Source organism: Pelophylax lessonae (assembly GCF_965119305.1).
Source record: "Pelophylax lessonae genome assembly, chromosome: 3".
Classification (NCBI taxonomy): Eukaryota; Metazoa; Chordata; class Amphibia; order Anura; family Ranidae; genus Pelophylax; species Pelophylax lessonae.
In genome coordinates, this window is record NC_138770.1 from 561,182,507 (window position 1) to 561,202,587 (window position 20,081).

The following is a 20,081-nucleotide window of genomic DNA, read 5'->3' on the forward strand; positions in this document are numbered from 1 at the left end:
ACAGTCCTTCCATGATCATCCCAAGCTGGACCAAGCCAAGCCTCAGATCAGTGTATGAATCCATCTCAAAATCTCGCACCACAACCTAAACACGCCTCAAAGCAGATAAATTCTTCTGCATCACTTTTCCTTTAAGCACTTCACACTAAAAAAACAACACTTTAATGGGCGTTTTTTCAGCACTTAATACCCAATCACAGCCGCACCCGTTACCTGCTTTCTATGGGTAGCTGTATGCAGTCTCTGTTTGCCAGGAATGATTTATGGCTTTGTACAGTTTTGCATACTGTGCAGGTCCCTTGTGACAGTGTGAAGGAGCCCTTGGGGCTTGTTCACAGGTGCACCAATACCCTGCGTTTTAAGTGTTCTTTAAAGTGGTAGTAAACCCTGGAATGTTTTTTTACCTATGCCTATAATGAAGCTTACCTGTAGGTAAAATGAATATTCCCTTATTGTGCACCGTTTAGGAGATATTCTTGCGAACAGCAGGCGGTGAGGTCAGAGGCGCATGTGCTCTGAAGGAGCGGCATACCCGTGTCGTTCCTTTAGACCTGTGTGCCACGGCTGAGACTCCCATGTGCATGCGCTGTAGTGACGTCTCACGGCTTAGCCAGTCACACGCCCGGAGTCCCCAAACTCAGAAGGAAGACTGGGTGAAGATGGAAGCCTCTGCAGCTTCCCTTTAAGGCAAGACTTTCATAATGCGCTGCATACTAGCACAATATCAGATTGCCTTGCAGGTGGATTTTTCTTTCTTAGTTTACTACCGCCTTAAAGCGGAAGTATCGTCGCTTTTTTACCTTTTTACCTACAGGTAAACCTATAATAAGGCTTACCTGTAGGTAAAATGAATGCAGGTTTAGGAGATATTCGCCCTGCATGCAGCCGCTGAAACCAGCCGCGCCTGCACTCAGAAGGTCCGGCATCGCTTTCCCTTTTTAAGCACTTCACACTAAAAAAACACTTTCATGGGTGTTTTTTCAGCACTTAAAAAAAACACGTGTCCAAAATACATTTTACGTGGCAAATGTTGTATTTCTTCTGTACTGTATGTTACTGTTTTTACCTGGAATTGTAGTTTTTGTTGTACTGATATCTATACTTTCTGTTTAAACTTTAAAAAAAAAAAAAAATCGTAAATGCTGTAGGCGCGTTAATGAGCATTTCTTCATAATCGACATACGACAAATGTGTATTTTAAAAAGTAATTGCTATTACTTACATAAACTAACATAACTTGCTAACATTGTAACATGTTTACATAGGTTTAAAAAAAACTTTAATCCATAAATGTTAACCTTTTATAGTATTTGGCTTTTAATTCTAATCCCTAATCCTTTGGTTGTTCTACCATTAGGTTAGGTCTGTATCTGTGGATCTGAACACAGACTCATCCCTACAGATTGACATTCCAGATGCCATCAGTGAACGAGAGAAAGTGAAATTCACCGTCCACACAAAGGTGAGAATAAAGTGACCATTAGGAAAGAAACCCACACGGAAGGGGGTTGGTTTTCCATTTTTTTAAATTTAATTTCTGTTTTATTGTGGTTATGTTTTTCACGTGTTTTTTCTTTTTTTTTTTTTTTTTTTTTTTTTTTAACCTATATACCCAGTAAATATGCTAAAGGCCCTTGAATGTGTGCAACAATGTATCTCCAAAGATGTGTCCTAACTTTCATTGTTGTAGGTGAACATGATATTCACGCAGCCTGCATATAGTTCTGTTGTAAATAAAAGCAGTAGTAAGCACTTCATGGGGTTCAGTACACTGGTCTGCATGGATTTACATTACTGTGCTCTGAGATCTGATGCAGACCACACCTGGATTTATTATAATCTACTGTCAATCTGTGCTGTCCATGAAGATGTGCCTGTAAAAGTGTCTCCCATCTGTGGATGCCCTAGGGTGATGGCATTCACCTGTGCCTTATGCAATTGGGCAGAGTCAACCAACAGAAAATCAAGTATGAAAGGAAATCAGGAGTCTCTAATTGGTCACCTTCTGTTATGTTAATTCCCAGGCTTTCATTCAGATCTAATAATTTCATGTGACATAGCTTTGTGAAGCCTAATGAAGATTGTACAGAGACTGTGCCCAACAGTTTGTATTGAGGATGACCCGCTAAACACACCAGACTTGGTAATAGCATGACCTGGCCTCCTAACTTTCCATAGCAGACATTATACTTCTTTAGCATAGCACAATATGGAAAGTGTGGTAGCAAAGTGTTTTTTTTTTTTCTTTTTTGTTTATGTACTGCATTATAATACAAATTTACAATTTTTTTTATTTTGTAGACTACCCTGAACATTTTCCAGAATCCAGAGTTCTCTGTGACCCGCCAGCACGATGACTTCCACTGGTTACATGACTCTCTTACGGAGAGCGAGGAGTATGCTGGCATTATTGTGGGTATTTTACATTTTCTGCATGCAGTGTCCGTAATTATCTCTGCTGGCAAATGACCTCTTTCTACTTTAGAATAAAAAATATTTGGCAATATATTGTTGCAGGATGTATAGGCAAAGGTAGAAATGTAATTTAGGATTACCTTTGAACTACAGGGATTACAGTTGGCTCCCTTTTTCTGCTGCTTCTTTCTCTTGAAGTTAGACCAGCCTTTTTTAAACCAGGATGCCTTAAGGTTTCTTCAGGGGTGCATTGGCAAAATGCCAACATTTTTATATAAGCTGGCATGTGGATAAAGGCTGCCTTTATAATTACACGAAGTCACAGGTTTTAATTTGTACACCATTACAACCTTCTAGCTGCTAGCGTCCTAACAACCAGTGGCATAAGTTGATAGGAAGGATGTCAGTCCCCTGCATAGCATTCTTGTTTGACCCTCCCCTGCCCCTCTCCATCAGTGCTGATGAATGGAGAAAAACCGAGGGAGAAGAGAAACATTGGCATACTAGTCTGAACCAGTTTGCAAAAGTGTATTTGCTTTGGAAGAATAAATCGCCTCTAATGTTGTGTGCCCTACTTGGACTTGTGGATGTTGTTGCATTATGTAAAATAAATACTATAGCTTTTACATTTTAGAATGGGATGCCTCGAGATTGTCTACAATTTTTAAAGGGTGTCTAGTGCCTTACCTGAAAAAAGGTTTAGAAACCCTGCCATAAGCCTCCTTCCTTGTATCACACCCCACTTTTAAAGTGACCCTTTTGCCAGACCTCTAATTTCAACAGCTGTCTTCTTATTAGATAATAGAAGCATTTACAATTTCAGGCTTATTTACCTGTTAAATCCTTCTTTGTCTAGTCTGAAAGGTCTAATAGGTGGAGGCCTGCAGTTTAGCTGTTATCTTGAATGTGATGTCAATGGCCCCAGCAGAGTAAAGGCCCGTACACACGATAAGAAAATCTGAAGGGAAATTTCGTCCGACGATCGATCTGCCGATTTTCGGATTGTTAGTATGGTGCTTTGGACAGCCGACTCCAGGATTTTGTCGGCCGAAAAGTCGATGTGCAGGCTATATAATTTTTGTCGTCCGTCAAAACCACGTCCGATTTTCGTCTCATTAGTACAAATTTCCATGGAAAAAAATCTTAAGAGCAAGACTAGGCATGCTCAGAGACGAAAGAACACATACAAAACAATCCAACACATGACATCACTTCTGAAGTAGAATTCTGTCGTACGGGAAAATTCGTATGAAAATAACCTCTTCACTTTCCACATCAGACTAGCATGCCACAAAAAACGGACGACAGATCGTTCGATAATCTGATCGTGTGTACGGGGCTTAAGAACTGTCATTAAGTGATACTTTTATTACCCTTTACTCCTCCCCTAGAAGCTCACTAAAAGGTTATGTAGGGAGATTGTGGGAAGGACAGAGGAGCTGGGCTAGCACAGGCTCACAGAAAAAAAGCAGTGGGAGGCTGCTGACTCCTGCAGCAAATCATGGCCACTCATGTGTAACTGCCCATGGAGTGATCCCCCCCTGGACAAAGACTTCCTGCGTCCAGGGCTGAACACTCCCATGTGATTTCTTTGAGAGATCACATGTGTGTGGCTGCGATTAGCTGCAGGAGTCAGCTGCCTCCCATTGCTTTCAATGGGGCTGCTTCCTGCAAGTAATCACAGGAACCCCCGCTGGGGTTCTTGCATCTAGTTGGAGTGCAGATGCATTTGCAGGTGTATATGCACCCAAAGCCTCCTGTGGGGTTTCATTGAATCGGGTAGTTCAAAGATAGAGATGCACAAGCTGATTGTTTACTTTCTATCCAGAAAAGGAGTATATGAGAAGAACAGGTGATTACAAGTGTCCATCAGAATGTGCTAGCTATTCTTTTTACTAGCCAGTATAGCGCAATTTTAAAAATGCCCAGTATTCTAAAATAAATATGCAGAGGCTTTAATTGTTGGCTTTCTTCTGACAGAGTAAGCCAAATGAGGCTTAAATGTCACATTCCTCCACTAAAAATAAAATTTCTTCCCATCTAGATTCCACCAGCACCTGCAAAACCTGACTTTGATGGGCCCAGGGACAAAATGCAAAAGCTGGGTGAAGGCGAAGGCTCCATGACAAAGGATGAATTTGCCAAAATGAAACAGGAATTAGAGGCGTATGTACTGTCTATCAAAAAAAAAAACAACAATGTTAAAAAAAAAAAACACATACATGAATGCACACCCTGGAGATCAAAATTAGAGAACAAACTCACTTGATTTTTTCAGAATTCATGTAATCTTCATTGCTCAACCTTTGATGGCATTTTTGTTGTGGCTATACAATGCTAATAGAACAGTTTTTTTTTTTTTTGTTTTTTTTTTTTTAACTTTATTTTATAGAAATCAAAATTTGAGAACCGCAATGACTGTAGCACTGAGAAAGATTACAACAATCCACAACCAGTAGGAAGTGCAAAACAAATTATACAGTGATGTATAAAGAAGCTGCGCTCAACCTATTAAGTGCACTAAATGTATACCTCAAAAATTGTGCAATCACTGACACATATTTGAAAACATCACATTAATTCATCAAAAAATAAGTGCCAATCAATTAAAGATCAATAAACTAAAGTGATCATAAATTGTCCTGAAAAGGCGGAGTGCAATAAATGAGAAACAATAAATGAAAAACAATAATCAAATATCAGACAGCAAAAAAGTCCCAAAAAAAAAACATCCAAATGGTGAAATTGGATAAAGAGTCTCTATAGGGAATCTTTCCAGATGCACTCAAGCTCTTCAGTCCCTCCACCAGTACACAGGACCACCCGGTGTGCACAAATGCTTACCAGAGCTCATAGACCCCTTAATTATAGGGGGTCAGTGCAGGCATATCAAGTTGTATACAGGGCTTATATTCAATGGCAGGTAAGTGACTGTAACCCGATATGGTATCCACCAAGCCAATTCTCGTGGCCAACACTCCGTGTTGCAATGGAGGCATCCGAGCCGACCTGCAGCTCCGTGTATCCACTCAGACAGAGTTGCCATTTGGCCTCGCCCCCTCCCCCAGATTGGCTAACTGACTTTGATTTTCTGTCGTGGCAGCCAATGGCGCCGCGGCTGTGTCCCAGCTAATCAGGAGGGAGTCCTGGATGGCCGAGGGACTCGTAGACAGAGATGGGGGTGCTGGGGAGGCTGCTGCATACAGAAGGCTTTATCTTTTTTTTTGAACATTTGTATTTATTAAAGTTTTCACAAAACACAGATACAACACAATGCCACGCAGGGCAGCACTAGAACAAAACAATGACATCAGGTCAATCCCCCCAGAAGGCTTTATCTTAATGTATAGAATGCAATAAGATAAACTTCTGCCTTTACAACTCCTTTTTAAAAAAAAAAAAAAAGCACAAGGTGACAGATTAACACCATTAACTGGGAGGTGTCTGAAAGTGTTCTCTAATTTTGATCAATGGTTTTTTATTCTGTCCTTTAAAACATATGTGACACATGAAATATGCTTAACAAAATTGCTCTTTTACTCCTATTTGAAATTAACTAAACAGGACTACATATATATTACATATATAATTTCCTAATTGTATGTATATGCGTGTGTATGTGTGTGTGTATATATATATGTGTGTGTGTGTATGTGTGTGTATATATATATATATATATATATATATATATATATATATATATATATATATATATATATATATATATATATATATATATATATATTATACACACTCATTGTAGTGGAAAAAAAAACTAATTTGGAGTGCAATCTTCTTTTTTTTTTTTTTTTCCAAGTAGTGCTAAATCTCTACCCTACAAAACACATGTTTTCTATAATTGTATTACAAATGTAATGTTCAGTACATATTACATATACATATTGCCACCTATACAATCCATTCTATATTAGACAAGAGTACTACATTGTTGGTAGCTCTGAAGAAAATTGTACAATTAGATTGTGAAGTGTATGCCCAGTTTAACTGGGGACCCAGCTACTGCAGTGTGGCACCATTGTTATGGCCTGATGGGAGAGGTAGAGATAGACTCTCCCACTAAAGTCCCTAACAGAATATACCTAATTATGTGATTCACATATTGTTAGACTGTTCCGTTTCTTGCCATCAGGATTTACTTGGCTGTCGAAACTCAAATCTTTTTTTCATAGAATTCCAGACTGGGATTAAGAAAATGTTCCCTCACACCAGCGTGATTTTATGAAATCTTGTCCAACCAAAACTGTCAGGCGCCGAAAGCCTTGTTTGTAAAGAGTCCCCACGGTCCCAGCATACAATGCATTCTCTATTACAGTCACGGGTTGCACTTGGGTCAGTGAGGACAAGTGACCTTCTTTCATCTAGTGCTTTGATTAGTGTTAGTCATTTACATGATTCTTCTGTTCTTGTGACACACCCAAAGTAGAGGTCCTGTGAAGTGACACTTAAAACACAGAAATGAAAGGCAGACTGAAGATTATACAACTTTTATATTTCCTGCAGCCACACGTTGTAAGTATTGATGGGTGAATCCCTTCCATGGAGCTAATATTTTCTCCCCTCAGGGAGGCGTAGGGCCCCATCCCTGCCAGGAACACAGTGATTATTGCTAGTAGCTATAGCCGCTGGGAATAATCACACCCTAAAAATCCAACAAACTGGTTGTACAATCAGCCTACCCATACATGGTTCAAATCCTGGTTAGTCCTTGTTGAAATGTCCAAGGTTCGAACCGTCTATGGCTGGCTTAACCACTTGCCGACTGGCTCGGAGCGCTCCTGGGGGTGTGTGCCCCCATTTGGCAGCTGCAAAGCCGAACTATAGGGCTGGTGGGCGTGATTGCCGCCGCGCACCTGCAATCGCTCCCTGTGGAGAGAGAACAACGGTCTGCTGTTGTAAACCAAGCAGACCGTTGTTCTCTCTGGAATGAACACAGAGCGCCTGTGATCCTCCTATTTAGGATCACAGGTCTCTGTGTTCATTTCACAAGCCCATACCGCTCAGTTGGAAAACTCCCCCGAGGCTCACACTTAACCCTTTGATTGCCCCTGGGTTAACTCCTTCCCTGCCAGTATCATTATTACAGTAACAGTGCATATTTTTAGCACTGATTACTGTAGTAATGTCACTGGTACCCCCAAAAGTGTCAATGTCAGGAGTCCGATCTGTCCGGCGCAATATAAAATCTTCTTTTTTTTTTTTTTCAGAATTGTCGCACTTTTTTTTGGTTTTATAGCGCAAAAAAATAATCACACAGGTGATCAAATACCACCAAAAGAAAGTTCTATTTGTGAGAAAAAAAAGATGTATTTGGGTACAGCATCACACAACCGCGCTATTGTCCGTTAAAGTATTGCATTGCCGAATCGCAAAAAATGGCCTGGTCATTAAGGGGGTAAAACCTTCCCGGTCCAGAAGTGGTTAAAGCAGAGCTGCACCCATAAAAGGGAAGCTACACTTGTTTGTTTCCCTGTCCAAACTAGGTACCCGCTCCCGGGTAAGATCGCCGCAATTGTGCGGCCATCTACGTAATTTCTGACTCCTCCCCCACTGCCTTCTTGGGAGAGACAGGTCCCATAAGACAGCGGGACCATTCAGAAAGTGCAGTGCGACTTGCACATGCGCAGTAGGAAACAGGCTTTGAATCCGCAAGGCTTCACTTCCTGTTTCCCTTAGTGAAGATGTTGGCGCCTCCACCCAAAGCCGATGGACGGATAGGTTTGGGGGGGCCAACATTGTGGGCTCCCTGGCCAGGTTAGCGTCCTTGTAATAAGTCAGCATCTACAGTATTTATTTTATTTTATTTTTTTTTCCCCAGGCTGGAATTCCTCTTAAGCTTTCCTGTGTACTTCAGATGTACTAAAGATGTGTAAAGCAAAGTTTTTTTTTTATTTTTTTTTTTTATTTTTATTTTTTCTCAAGCAGTCTGGATACGAATTCAGACAGTGGAATTCTGCACTTTTTTGTGTTCACCGGTATGTTATTTAGATCCAGTATTGTACATGTGTGCATAAATCTGACACATCTAGGATTACCTGACTTCATATGCCAAAGAATAGAACTCCCTTTGTACATAATTGTCCAAGCCCAACCCCTGCCTATAAACATTTGTAGCTTTATGCTCTGTGTTCCTTTTTGGCTTTGTTCTGCCTGGAGTTCATTTCACTGCTCTAGATACTTTTATTATTTTGATTCTAATGTTGCGTGTGATGGATATTTCAGTATGTATAGACTCCAAACTTTAACTACAATTAAAAAAATAAAATAAAGCTAGGGATTTTAAGGATAATATCTTAAGAATATAGACAGTTGTCCCCATTAGATGATATACCCTCACCTCCTGTTCTGGTGACAACTCTAAAATTTTGGATTTCCCTATCTTTTTTTCTCAGTGACAGTGGTCCTCCAGATAAATAGAGAGACAAATCTCAATAGGAACATGGACAGCAATGACAGTCTAACCTGGCTTGAATTGCTGTAATGTATCACCCACGTTTAAGTGAAGGACTCCCCTCCCCAGTCGTCGTAGATTATCTTGCTACTGACAACTTATGACTACAGTAAAGGCTCGTACACATTGATGAAAATCGGACGAAATATCCTCCGATTTTTCTCTCTCCTGCAAAACAAAAAAAAAAAAAATTTTTTACTTTCTGCTATAAAACCGTTCCAGTAAAAAAAAATGTAAAAAATCTAATTTCTTTATCAATGTAGACCAATATGTATTCTGCTATGTTTTTGGTGAGGAAAAAAAAAAAATTCCAATAACAATATATTGATAGGTTTGTACAAAAGTTATAGCGTCTACAAATTACGGGATAGTTTTAAGGACTTATTTATTTTTTTAATAGTAATGGCAGCAATTTTTAGCGGGACGATGACATTGTGTCGGACAAATCTATCACCAAGTGACACTTTTTGGGGACAAGTGACACCAATGCAGCGATCAGTGATAAAAAAATAAAATGCACGTTTACTGTATAAATGACACTGGCAAGAGAGGGGCTTAACATCACGGGCGGTCAAGGGGTTAAGTGCGCTTCTAGGGAGTGCTTGCTAACTGACTGAAGGAAAACAGAGGTCCGTGTTTCTGCTTAGCAGAAACACAAGATCTCTCATTTTCTCCCTCACAGAACAGCGGTCTGCCTTGTTTGCCTCTCCTGTAAACAATCGGTGGTCCCTGGACCCGCTGATTGGCTCCCGCTGTGTCCCCAGAGCCGTTTAGAGGAATCAGGTACAGGTACCTGATTTTGCGCTTAAGGGTCACCCTGCCCCACAGTATTATGTACATGGGCTGGTCCTTAAGCGGTTAATAGTTGTACAAATAAAATGTGAAATTTTTTTAATACAATTTTTTAGTGTGTTCTCTTCAAAATTTAGCTTATCTTTGGTAGAGATTTTGTCTTAAATGTCCTGTTTAAGAAAATGGTTCAATCCCTGGGTTTAGTCTAGTTACTAGAAGGATGTGGTACCAGTAAATCCATACAGACAGACTGTTCTTTTGCCATCTCCCTCTTATTTCTAATACTTTTCTGCATTTCCTTAAACAGTTCAAGGAATGCCTAAATTATACTGTAGCTGTTAGTTACTAGTGTGCTTATGGTAGATTTAAATTACCTGGCAAGCTGTCAATTGGTTGGTGTCATAACTAATCATATGTGCAGCACCATGGCAACTGCAGATCAAACAGCAGCTAAGATGCCCACTTCCACTTGTAAAGGACAGAGTTTAGTTCCGCTGTAATTGAAAGTGGAACTAAACTCCGTGATTTAAAGTGGTTGTAAAAACTTACATCCCTCCCGGTCACCTTTTTTCTCTTGGTGTCAGGAAAACTTGTCAGAAGTGATTCATGCTGACCGCAAAGGAACGTAGCAGCAGACAGAAATGACACTTGGTGCTCTTAATTGAGACAAGTGCACTTTAATGTGTGATCTCATTCATATTTTATGTTGTTTTAAGGTTTACAACCACTAAAGTTTTGTTTCCCGAAAGCTACATTCAAAGCATGCTGTGAATGATAACTTGTCACAGTTGCTCGTGCCCCCAACTGGACTACCAAACCTTCAAATGGCTGATGTAGTAACTGATCACGTGCAGCACCATGGCAACTGCAGATCAAACTAATGCTAAGATATTAGCTTCTTTGGCTGTACAGGATGGGAGGGTTTCGTTTCACTTTAACTTCTTTGCTATCAAGTATATGTGTGTGTGTATGTATATATATATATATATATATATATATATATATATATATATATATATATATATATATATATATGTGTATATATATATATATATATATATATATATATATATATATATATATATATATATAAATAAATAATAGTATAAAAATATGCTGATAACCAGTTGACTGCCCTTTTGTAGGAGATGCAAATCAAAAATCTGTTGCCTGCATTGGCTTACTCAAAAAATGATTTCTAAGTGCAAAGCATGTATCCAAAACCGGGAAGTCATTCTGAGGGGTCGGAGTCTAAGCTGCTGTTTCTTCCCACCAAGTTGCTTTTTGGGACATTTTGGCTTTTGTCTACAAAAAAAAAAATGTAATAAACTGTAATAACTGCACATCAATTCAGCAGACTTTTTAAAGTTTATTTTCCTTCAACGGATTTTGTTGGCTAGCAGCTGTGGTTATTGGCAGGAAATAGTAATGTGTTTTTAGCAGTTTGGCAGATGATGCCCCTCCATGGTAATGCTGTGTATGTGGAGTTGTGTCCAGGGTTTATATTGCATACAGATAATCTCCGGGGATTATAGCGTCCTGGGCTCGCAGAGTGGAACACAAAGGCTGGTGTGCCAGATGTGTGCAGGAGGACAACACGTCTGCCAGCGTTTTTGTGCTGGGTTTTTTTTTTTTTTTTTTTACAGTTTGGAAAAATAAATTTTTTCATACCAAATCTGCACAAATCGGGGAGAATTAGTGAAAAAAAATATTGTTCTACTTGGCTGCAGTAGTGAATTGTACACTTGTTCATGTCACCTTGCATTCTGTAACTTTCTTCCCTTTGTGCTTGCAGGGAATATCTGGCAGTTTTTAAGAAAACGGTGTCTGTCCATGAAGTTTTTTTGCAGAGAATCGCCTCTCATCCCATCTTGAGCAAAGACCGAAACTTCCATATATTCCTGGAATACGACCAAGATGTAAGCACCCTTCCTTCCTGTGTAGAGGCTGAGGCCTGGATGCTGACACAGCTGTTTCTTTGCTGATGTTTTTCCATTTAGTTGCAGTTTTCTCGAATCATTCATGTAGTGTCACAACTCCATTTTTTTTTTTTTTTTTTAGCTTTTTTTTTTTTTTTTTTTTTTTCCTTTAAGAAAATAAAAAGTAAAGCATCTAAATACGCATCTGATATGCATATGAGGACTGTTTTACCTACCAAAGACCTAGTTTGCACAGGTGTATAGAAGCATAATCCCATGCGAAGGGTCATGTTTACCCACACAGAATGCACAGCTGTTTCGTGTGTTTGACAGTCCTAGTAATGTCTGTTGGGACTCAGCGGATGCACAGACACAGCCACTGGTCTGAATTTGAAAGCAGAGTGGGTGTGTGTCCCAGAATGCACACTGTCTGCGTTCAAGGACATGCACTCGCGCGACTGTCGACTTGGGAACATCGTCTGTTTCCGTGCAGCTGCTGCATCCAATTCAACATGAATGGGTCTGCTTGCGTGCAGATGCATGGAACACCTGTATATCCCTTTCGGGCAAACATGGAACTTCTCATGGATGTACGTTTTGGATACACCTTCGTGACCGAGGCCTAAGGATTTTTGTAAGATTTTATTTTGCGAATTCTGTAATGCTAGGCACAACCAAGCCCTCGACTGCAGTAGCAGCACAGTATAGTCCAGATCACACCCCCGGAACCATCACTGGTCATTAAGCCCTGGTTCACACCAGTGTGACTTGTCATGCAACTTGACAGTTCAAAGTTGCATGACATGTTGTACCCCATTTGAGGCAATGGAACCGTTCAAATCGCTGCAACTCTGGAAAAGGATCCTGCACCATTCCTGTGCGATTTCAGTGCGACTTGCATTGATGTCTGTTAACCTTTTGGCGACCGCGCTATAGCTGAATGATGGCTACAGTGTGACTGCACTTTGCCAGGAGGCTGTCATGACGTGCTCTCGCATCAGCAGTGATCTGTGAATGCTGCGTCTTTTGGACGCAGCTGATCACAGATCAGGGTAAAGAGCCAATCATGGTGGCTCTTTGCCACATGATCAGCTGTGTCCAATTTCAGCTAATCAGTGTAAACTTGATTTACCTGTTATCAGCAATCATATTCTCACGCTGACAGCGTAAGAGGAGAGCCGATGAACTCAAATCCACACAGTGGACATCTACACTGATAATCAGACCACAGATTATCAGTGCAGCCCCAACAGTGCCCATCAGTGCAGCCTCATCAGCACACATCAGTGAAGGAGAAACACGAATTTACCAAAGTTTATAACCAAAACTAAAACTTTTCTTGGCAATTAAATACCACCAAAAGAATGCTCCATCTGTCTCAAAAAAATAATAAAAATTCTGTTTGGGTGCAGTGTTGCACGACTTTGCAATTGTCATTTAAAATGCAAAAGCTTTCACTGAAAGCTGAAAGTTGGCCTGGGTAGAAAGGGGGTGAAAGTGCCCAGTAGGTAAGTGGTAAATGAAGTTACACAGATGTCAGCAAGCCACACATGAAGTCGGACTGATAGTTGACTTTGAAGTCGCGCAGGTGTGAGCCGGGGCTGAAGGCATTTAGCACTCTCTCCTGCCCCCTCCGTCAGCACATTTGCACTGCAGTACAACCTGACTGGCTCAGAGCATTGGCCCTTCCTTCAAAATCTAAGGATTACAAGAGGCTGGTCACATTTAGATTAATTTAAACATCCATTCAATAGTTAAATATATACTGCATTAAACAGGACCTACAATATATTGTAGAAACCATGCCTAAAATAAAAAGCCAAACCGAGCAGGGGGTTAGTCACCAATATTGCCTGTAGACTTCCTTTGCTTCGCTATTCCCCAATGTACCATGCCTTGTTCCACAATGGCCCTGGGTGGAGATGATCACACTGGTAGAATAATGCCTTTGCTTCCTGAAGTTGGACCAGACCCAAGATGTCTGATTCAATAGTTAAGAAGCAGGTAGAGAAAAACAAATTTAACAGACTGAATAAATCAGAAGCTGAGAGAGGCTTCTTGCAGCATAATCTCCAGCAAGCCCTTGTAAGAGCAATGAGCAGCATATTTGTGACATTGCCAAATCGTAATCTAAATCTTTTGAGAATAACAGTCATTAAAGGCCAGAGAAGGCAGAATATGCCTCAGATGATCTCACCCTGCCACTACAGTGCTCAATAAGAAAACCCATGGGGTTGATTTGCTAAAACTGGAGAGTGCAAAATCTGGTGCAGCTCTGCATAGAAACCAATCCTCTGCCAGATTTTTTTTTTTTTTTTTTAAACTTAATTGAACAAACTGAAGTTAGATGCTGATAGGCTACCATGCACAGGTACACCATATTTTGCATTCTCCAGTTTTATTAAATCAACCCCCATATCTCACAAGAATAGCCATCAGAGGCAGATGTGGGCAAGGTATGCATTAGCTCAAGGGTGTCAAACTCCATTTTATTGCGGGCCACATCAGCATTCTGGTTGCCCTGAAAGGGCCCATTGTATTTGTAAGTCAAGAGCGCCCCCAAACCCTCTTGCATCAGATTTCAAGAGTTTCCTACTCTCCCTTAAATTACAGTGGACCCCCCTTATCTTTTGCTGCTGCTGCTGGGAAGAAGCTAGGGGCGTATCTGGGAAGCAAAAAAATGCAGGGTCTGGAGGAGGACCAACGGAGGGCTGGAGTCTGTTGAATGTACGCAAGGATAAGGGGGTGCTGTGGCTGCGCAGGATCTGTAGGAGGCATTGTGCAGGATCTGCCGAGGGGGGGGGGGGGGGGGGCTCAGAGATGAGCCTCTGCATGTAGAAGGGATTGCTGTGCAAACTCGGATCCATAGCATACAACGATAGATTTATTGTTTTTTCAGGCCCTCATGATGGGGGTGGAGGTACAACCCCTGAAATGCACTGGCTTTGTAAATAATTTATCATCAAAATAACTTTTATCTAGAAATTCCAGTGTGCCAGCCCAATATTCAGGTTTTCTATTTTCACTACCACTGTAAGTTTGGATGGCTACAATAAGTACCATACATTTTTATATAAAGAAGCCTCAGTGTTCTAGTTTTATCTACTTTGTTTTCTTATGTAAATGGAAGTTACTGACCTATGCAAGGAAGGGCTCGTTTACAGCTGGCCTTGAGTGTTGGTAAATCCCTATGGTTAAGCTGCATTTCTTGTTCCCCTTTTTGCTGCAGAAGCTGTTGCCAGGGGTATAAACATTATGCAGCAGTGATGGTTTGGCTCATGGCCGAGGCAGGAATCGTACAAGTGAAAGGGGCCACGCTGAAACCACCCCGCAACTGCGCAAAATGCATGCGATGGTGGCACGGTTGTTATATATTTGAGGTGTTATGGCGGTGAGGATGTTTGTTCTATGCCAGTGACTTGTAAAGTATTGGAACCACACAAAAGTAACTAGCTGGGCAGCACAGTGGCTTAGTGGTGAGCACTTTTCCTTGCAGCACTAGGGTGCACAGTTAGAATTCCAATCAGGACACTATCTCCATGTAGTTAGCATGTTCTCCCTGTGCTTCAGTTTCCTCCAGGGATTCAAGTTTCCTCCAACACTCCAAGGACATGCTGGTTATTTGGCTGCTGTATAATATGGTATGTGTATGTATGCATATGAAGGTAGGGACCTTTGATTTTAAGCACCTTGAGGGCAGGGACTGATTTTAAAAAGTACAATATACACTGCTCAAAAAAATTAAAGGCACAATTTGAAAACTTGACCTGAAAAACTGACAGGTGGACCTGATTGGAAAGCCCGTGTGAAAGGGGCCTAAGACTTTCATTGGGGTGTATTTGTTATTGCAGCATGGTCTTGAATTAATGTTAGGAAAAATACTTTTTTGTGTGTGCAAATTAACAAATCTTGGTTGCAATTAATGGCCCGCATTTTGTGGGAGTATTTTGTAGCATAGTGTCCTATAGAAATTGTTGAATCTGAATTGAAGGTAAAGGCTTTCTGACAAATCTATTGGGGTGTATTCATTTATGCTGAGCTGTGTGTATGTATGTATGTATGTGGCACCCTCCTAGGTAGTCTGCATATCAGGAGGGCCTGATTAATTTGTTAGGCTGTCATGCGTTTCCTAGGGTGTCTGTTGGGTCTGGGGAGTCTCCCCACTATGTCCAATGAGGGCTCTCATTGGGCAGTGGAGGAAACCTAGCCAATAGTACACCAGGGCTTTTATCCATCTCAGAAGGCAGAACCTGCCGCAAAGCATCCTGGGAGAGGATATAAGTCTGAGTGGAGCACATGACGCCGTCTTTGGCAGGAAGCACAGTCCCAGGAGGAGGGTGACGGCTGTCTCTCCTCCTGTCAGCGCAAGTGAGAGTGTCCTGGGCTGCTGAAAGGGATCCAGAGTGCTGTGGACCGAGTGGAGCTGCTGGGAAGAAGTTTTGCGGAAAACAGTATCGTGAGTACTTGGGACTGCCCAGGGGTCTGCCTAGGAGAGGGGACCACTGCAGAAGGTCAAGGGGATCCAGGAGCCAGCTAAACGTAGTAGAAGGATTAGAGAAAGAGGGCGCCAGTGTGAAGCCCTGAAGATAGAAAGGGGGTGCCGGTGTGGGCCCTGAAGTGTTTAGCAGCAGCAGTACAAGAAGCTACCTCAGCAAGGAGTGCTTGGGGAGCTAACGGAAGGACTTATTTGAGAGAAAGCAGTCCAAAATCAGTATGGAGTGAACAGGCAGCAGGCCTGCGTCGACCGGCATCTAGTCAGCGTCAAGAAGCGTTTCTAGTTGTCCCTAGAAAGTTGTGCATAGTTGAGCCAGAGGAGTATCCCACTCGATCCCTTCTCCCATCCAAGTTCTCAAACCAAAAAAACCCAAAGATACTGGACTAATCATTGTCTCAGCACTCACACTTAAAGGGAGCATGCACAAGGGTACTTTTGTTGCACCTGGTGACCCCAGGAGGACCCATATCCAGCACAATGGCTGGGAATCCAGATAGATATAATGTGTGTGTGTGTGTGTGTGTGTGTGTATATATAATGGTATTATAATGATGTATATGGCACATACGGGAATTAAAACGTTCTCTGCTTTAACCAGTTAGTTGACCATTCATTTTTCTATACAGGTCAGAAGTTGAGGTGGGCTTTACTTGGGTGCCATGGATAAAGCAATGCTAGTTGCACAGGAAGCATAATGAAATCTATTTGGGTTATTTTTAAGGGTCTGGTAACTAATATACTATTTTTATGATTTTTAGTTAAGTGTAAGGCGAAAAAACACTAAAGAGATGTTTGGTGGATTTTTCCGGAGTGTGGTAAAGAGTGCTGATGAAGTTCTTCTCTCCGGAGTGAAGGTGGGTTCCCTAGAAGCTTCATATCTTTCTATCAAATATATACAGATTTCAAAATGATTTTCTTCTCTTCTTTCTTTCGTGTGTATGTCTCACAGTAGCATTCTTTCTCCACGTTGATTTCATAGGTCTTAAACAGCGACTCTTCTATGGTATGGTTTAATACTTTCCCACCTCCTAACCTCATCTCTCATCACTTTTTTTTCCTCTGCACAGGAAGTTGATGAATTCTTTGAGCAAGAAAAAATATTTCTTGTGAATTATCACAATAGAATCAAGGACTCCTGTTTGAAGGCTGACAAAATGACAAGATCCCATAAAAGTATGTATTCTTTACAGAATTGATTATTTTTCCTTTCTCATCCCTCGTATGGATTTGCAAGTTGTGCTCATAGGAAATTGTAATGGACAAGAATGTGTTTTATTACAAGGAACCTGTGTGAATGGAAGGAGTATGATTATTCTAACTTCATTTAAAATAACTCCTGGACGTCTGTGCAGGCATTTCCTACACCAAAGTCTGTTACTGCTTCTCTCGCTCCCCTCAGTGGGGTAAGGCGGTCTTCAATCTGAAAAGGCAGCGCTGGTGTCATGCCATTGCTACCTATAGGAGGTGGACCTGCTATGTTTGTGCCTCTGTCTGTTGCTGCATTCCCATATGCCTACTTATACACTTTGTAACCGTTCCACAAGTCCAAGTAAAACAGAGGTGTGATACTCACTGGTAGTTACTCTGGAGGGCACTCAGAATAGTGCATAATGAAGAGATTGCACTCACTTCTGACCTCTTTAAAGTCACAGCAGCAGTATTCTGTGTTTCTGGTAAGCAAAAGCGTGCACACAGGGTGTGCCTGGGCACACCCTAATCATCCTGTGCAGTGTCAGTTCCCCCTACTTCCTGGTGCCCTTACCCCCCCTGCAGTGCTGCCTCCTTACTCCCCCCTGCAGTGCTGCCCACTTCCCTATTCTCTCCAACCTGCTGCTGTGGTGGATGATTCAGGGTGGATGAAGGAATGAACACCGAGTAATCTGTACCAATCGATTGGGTTTTTCTTAACTGTTTACTATGCTTCAGTTTGTGAATGGACGAAGCCACTTAGCACAGATTCACTGTCCAGTACTGCTGAAGCTGCAGAAAAAGGGACTGGGAAAGCTCTGTCCTCACTTCCTTTCTCTGTTTTTAGACCCTTTATAGTTCACCAAAGCCCCCCCTTCCAACAAGGCTCCTTAAGAACCTTTTTTAAATCATTTGTTAAGTAATTTTAAAAATGATAATCAAAACAAACGACCCCAATCTCTGCTCTACTGATACGGTCTGCTGTTCTACTGATATACACGCATGTGTGTTTGTTCTCTGGGGTGCAAACCCTAATGCAATAGTCTGCGCACACCAATGCTGGTAATGAAGTGTTCAGTATAGCAATCCTAGCAAGAAAAAACCAGGGCATTCACGGCAGGTCACTTATGTTATCATTAATTCAAAAGGCTAAAACCAAATAAAACCTCCAGCCAACGAAGTTTCTTGAGCAAAGCACATGCATTTTTAAAGAAGTTGGATAGAACTGCCTTGAAAAAGAGTGCACTTTGCACAAGAAACGTTTGTTTGCTGGATATGTTTTATTTGTTGCCTGCCGTGCATGCCCTTGATTTTGTTTTATTGGATTGTTGTATTGATGAGTAGGCTGTTTGTAGGATGACGTGCCCTGCAGAGCCCTCCTCATAGAAGCCGCAGTATGTTGAGATTTACCTGCCCAAAGATTTGGCTGGACAGGTGACAGCTTGGTGATTTCCTGCTTTGCCTTCCTTTTTTAATACTTTGACTCCCACTCCCACTATGGTGTACTGTATTTGCTTTAAGGAGCCCAGAGCTTATTGAAGAATCTGATTATTCAGTCTTAAAATATTGCGCAAATATATTTAGGAAAACGTTGGCTTTACTTGATTTGCCTGCGCAGATTTGAGAGTCCAAGGTCACTTAAAATGGTGATGATTTGTGAGGTCGGAGAGGGTCATACATTACTAGCACACCTTGCAGTCTACACAGTCAGTGCATGAATAGGACTGCTGAAGTGATCTAATGGATGGCACCATCATTTATAGGATTAATTATATATTAGCACTCAGTCCTTTTCTCATGAAGGATATTTCATTACATTGTTTTGAGGAAAGGAATTTTTGTTGTTTGTACATACCTATTCCTTTCTTTGTAAAGTCATGACAGGGCAATGCCTGTTGGACCTAAATCTGAACTGTGGGTAGATATAAAGGACCCATATAAATGCAGATCTGTAATCTTTAATTAAATACAGTGCATCCGGAAAGTATTCACAGCACTTCACTTTTTCCACATTTTTTATCATGTTACAGCCTTATTCCAAAATGGATTACATTTATTTTCCTCAAATTTTATAAACGATACCCCATAATGACAATGTGAAAGAAGTTTGTTTTGAAATGTTTGCAGATTTTATTAAAAACAAAAAAAATCCCATGTACATAAATATTCACAGCCTTTGCTCAATAATTTGTTGAAGCACCTTTGGCACCAATTACAGCCACAGATCTTTTGGAGTATGAAGCTACAAGCTTGGCACACCTATTTTTGGCAGTTTCTCCCGTTCTTCTTTGCAGGATCTCTCAAGCTCCATCAGGTTGGATGGGGAGCGTCTGTGCACAGCCAATTTCAGATCTCTCCGGGGATGCTCAATCAGGCTCAAGTCTGGGCTCTGGCTGGGCCACTCAAGGACATTCACAGAGTAGTCCTGTAGCCACTCCTATGTTATCTTGGCTGTGTGCCTAGGGTGGTGGTCCTGTTAAAAGATGAACCTTTACCCCAGTCTGAGGTCCAGAGCAGGTTTTCATCAAGGGTGTCTCTGTACATTGCTGCATTCATCTTTTTCTTGATCCTGACTAGTCTCTCAGTTCCTGCCGGTGAAAAACATCCCCACAGCATGATGCTGCCACCGCCATACTTCACTCTAGGGATGGTATTGGCCAGGTGATGAGCAGTGCCTGGTTTCCTCCAGGAGAGATATATCTGGAGTCCAAACTGGGATGTGACCGCTCCAGGTGAGGCAGTGTCAGGTGCTGGTCGGATCCGTAATCCGGTAACTGATTGGTAAAGGAAGAAGTGACCGCAC

At 41.4% G+C, this 20,081-nt stretch overlaps 1 protein-coding gene across 1 annotated transcript in view; it reads left to right on the forward strand.

The window, feature by feature from the left end:
• The window catches only part of SNX5 (sorting nexin 5), a 118,678-nt gene that overhangs the window by 58,689 nt on the left and 39,908 nt on the right, over positions 1-20,081 (forward strand). Inside the window, exons 2-7 of the mRNA XM_082252305.1 lie at positions 1,358-1,462; positions 2,302-2,412; positions 4,460-4,581; positions 11,472-11,595; positions 16,849-16,944; positions 17,158-17,263. Of these exons, the coding sequence (XP_082108431.1) occupies positions 1,358-1,462; positions 2,302-2,412; positions 4,460-4,581; positions 11,472-11,595; positions 16,849-16,944; positions 17,158-17,263 (664 nt within the window). The remainder of the gene's footprint in view (positions 1-1,357; positions 1,463-2,301; positions 2,413-4,459; positions 4,582-11,471; positions 11,596-16,848; positions 16,945-17,157; positions 17,264-20,081) is intronic.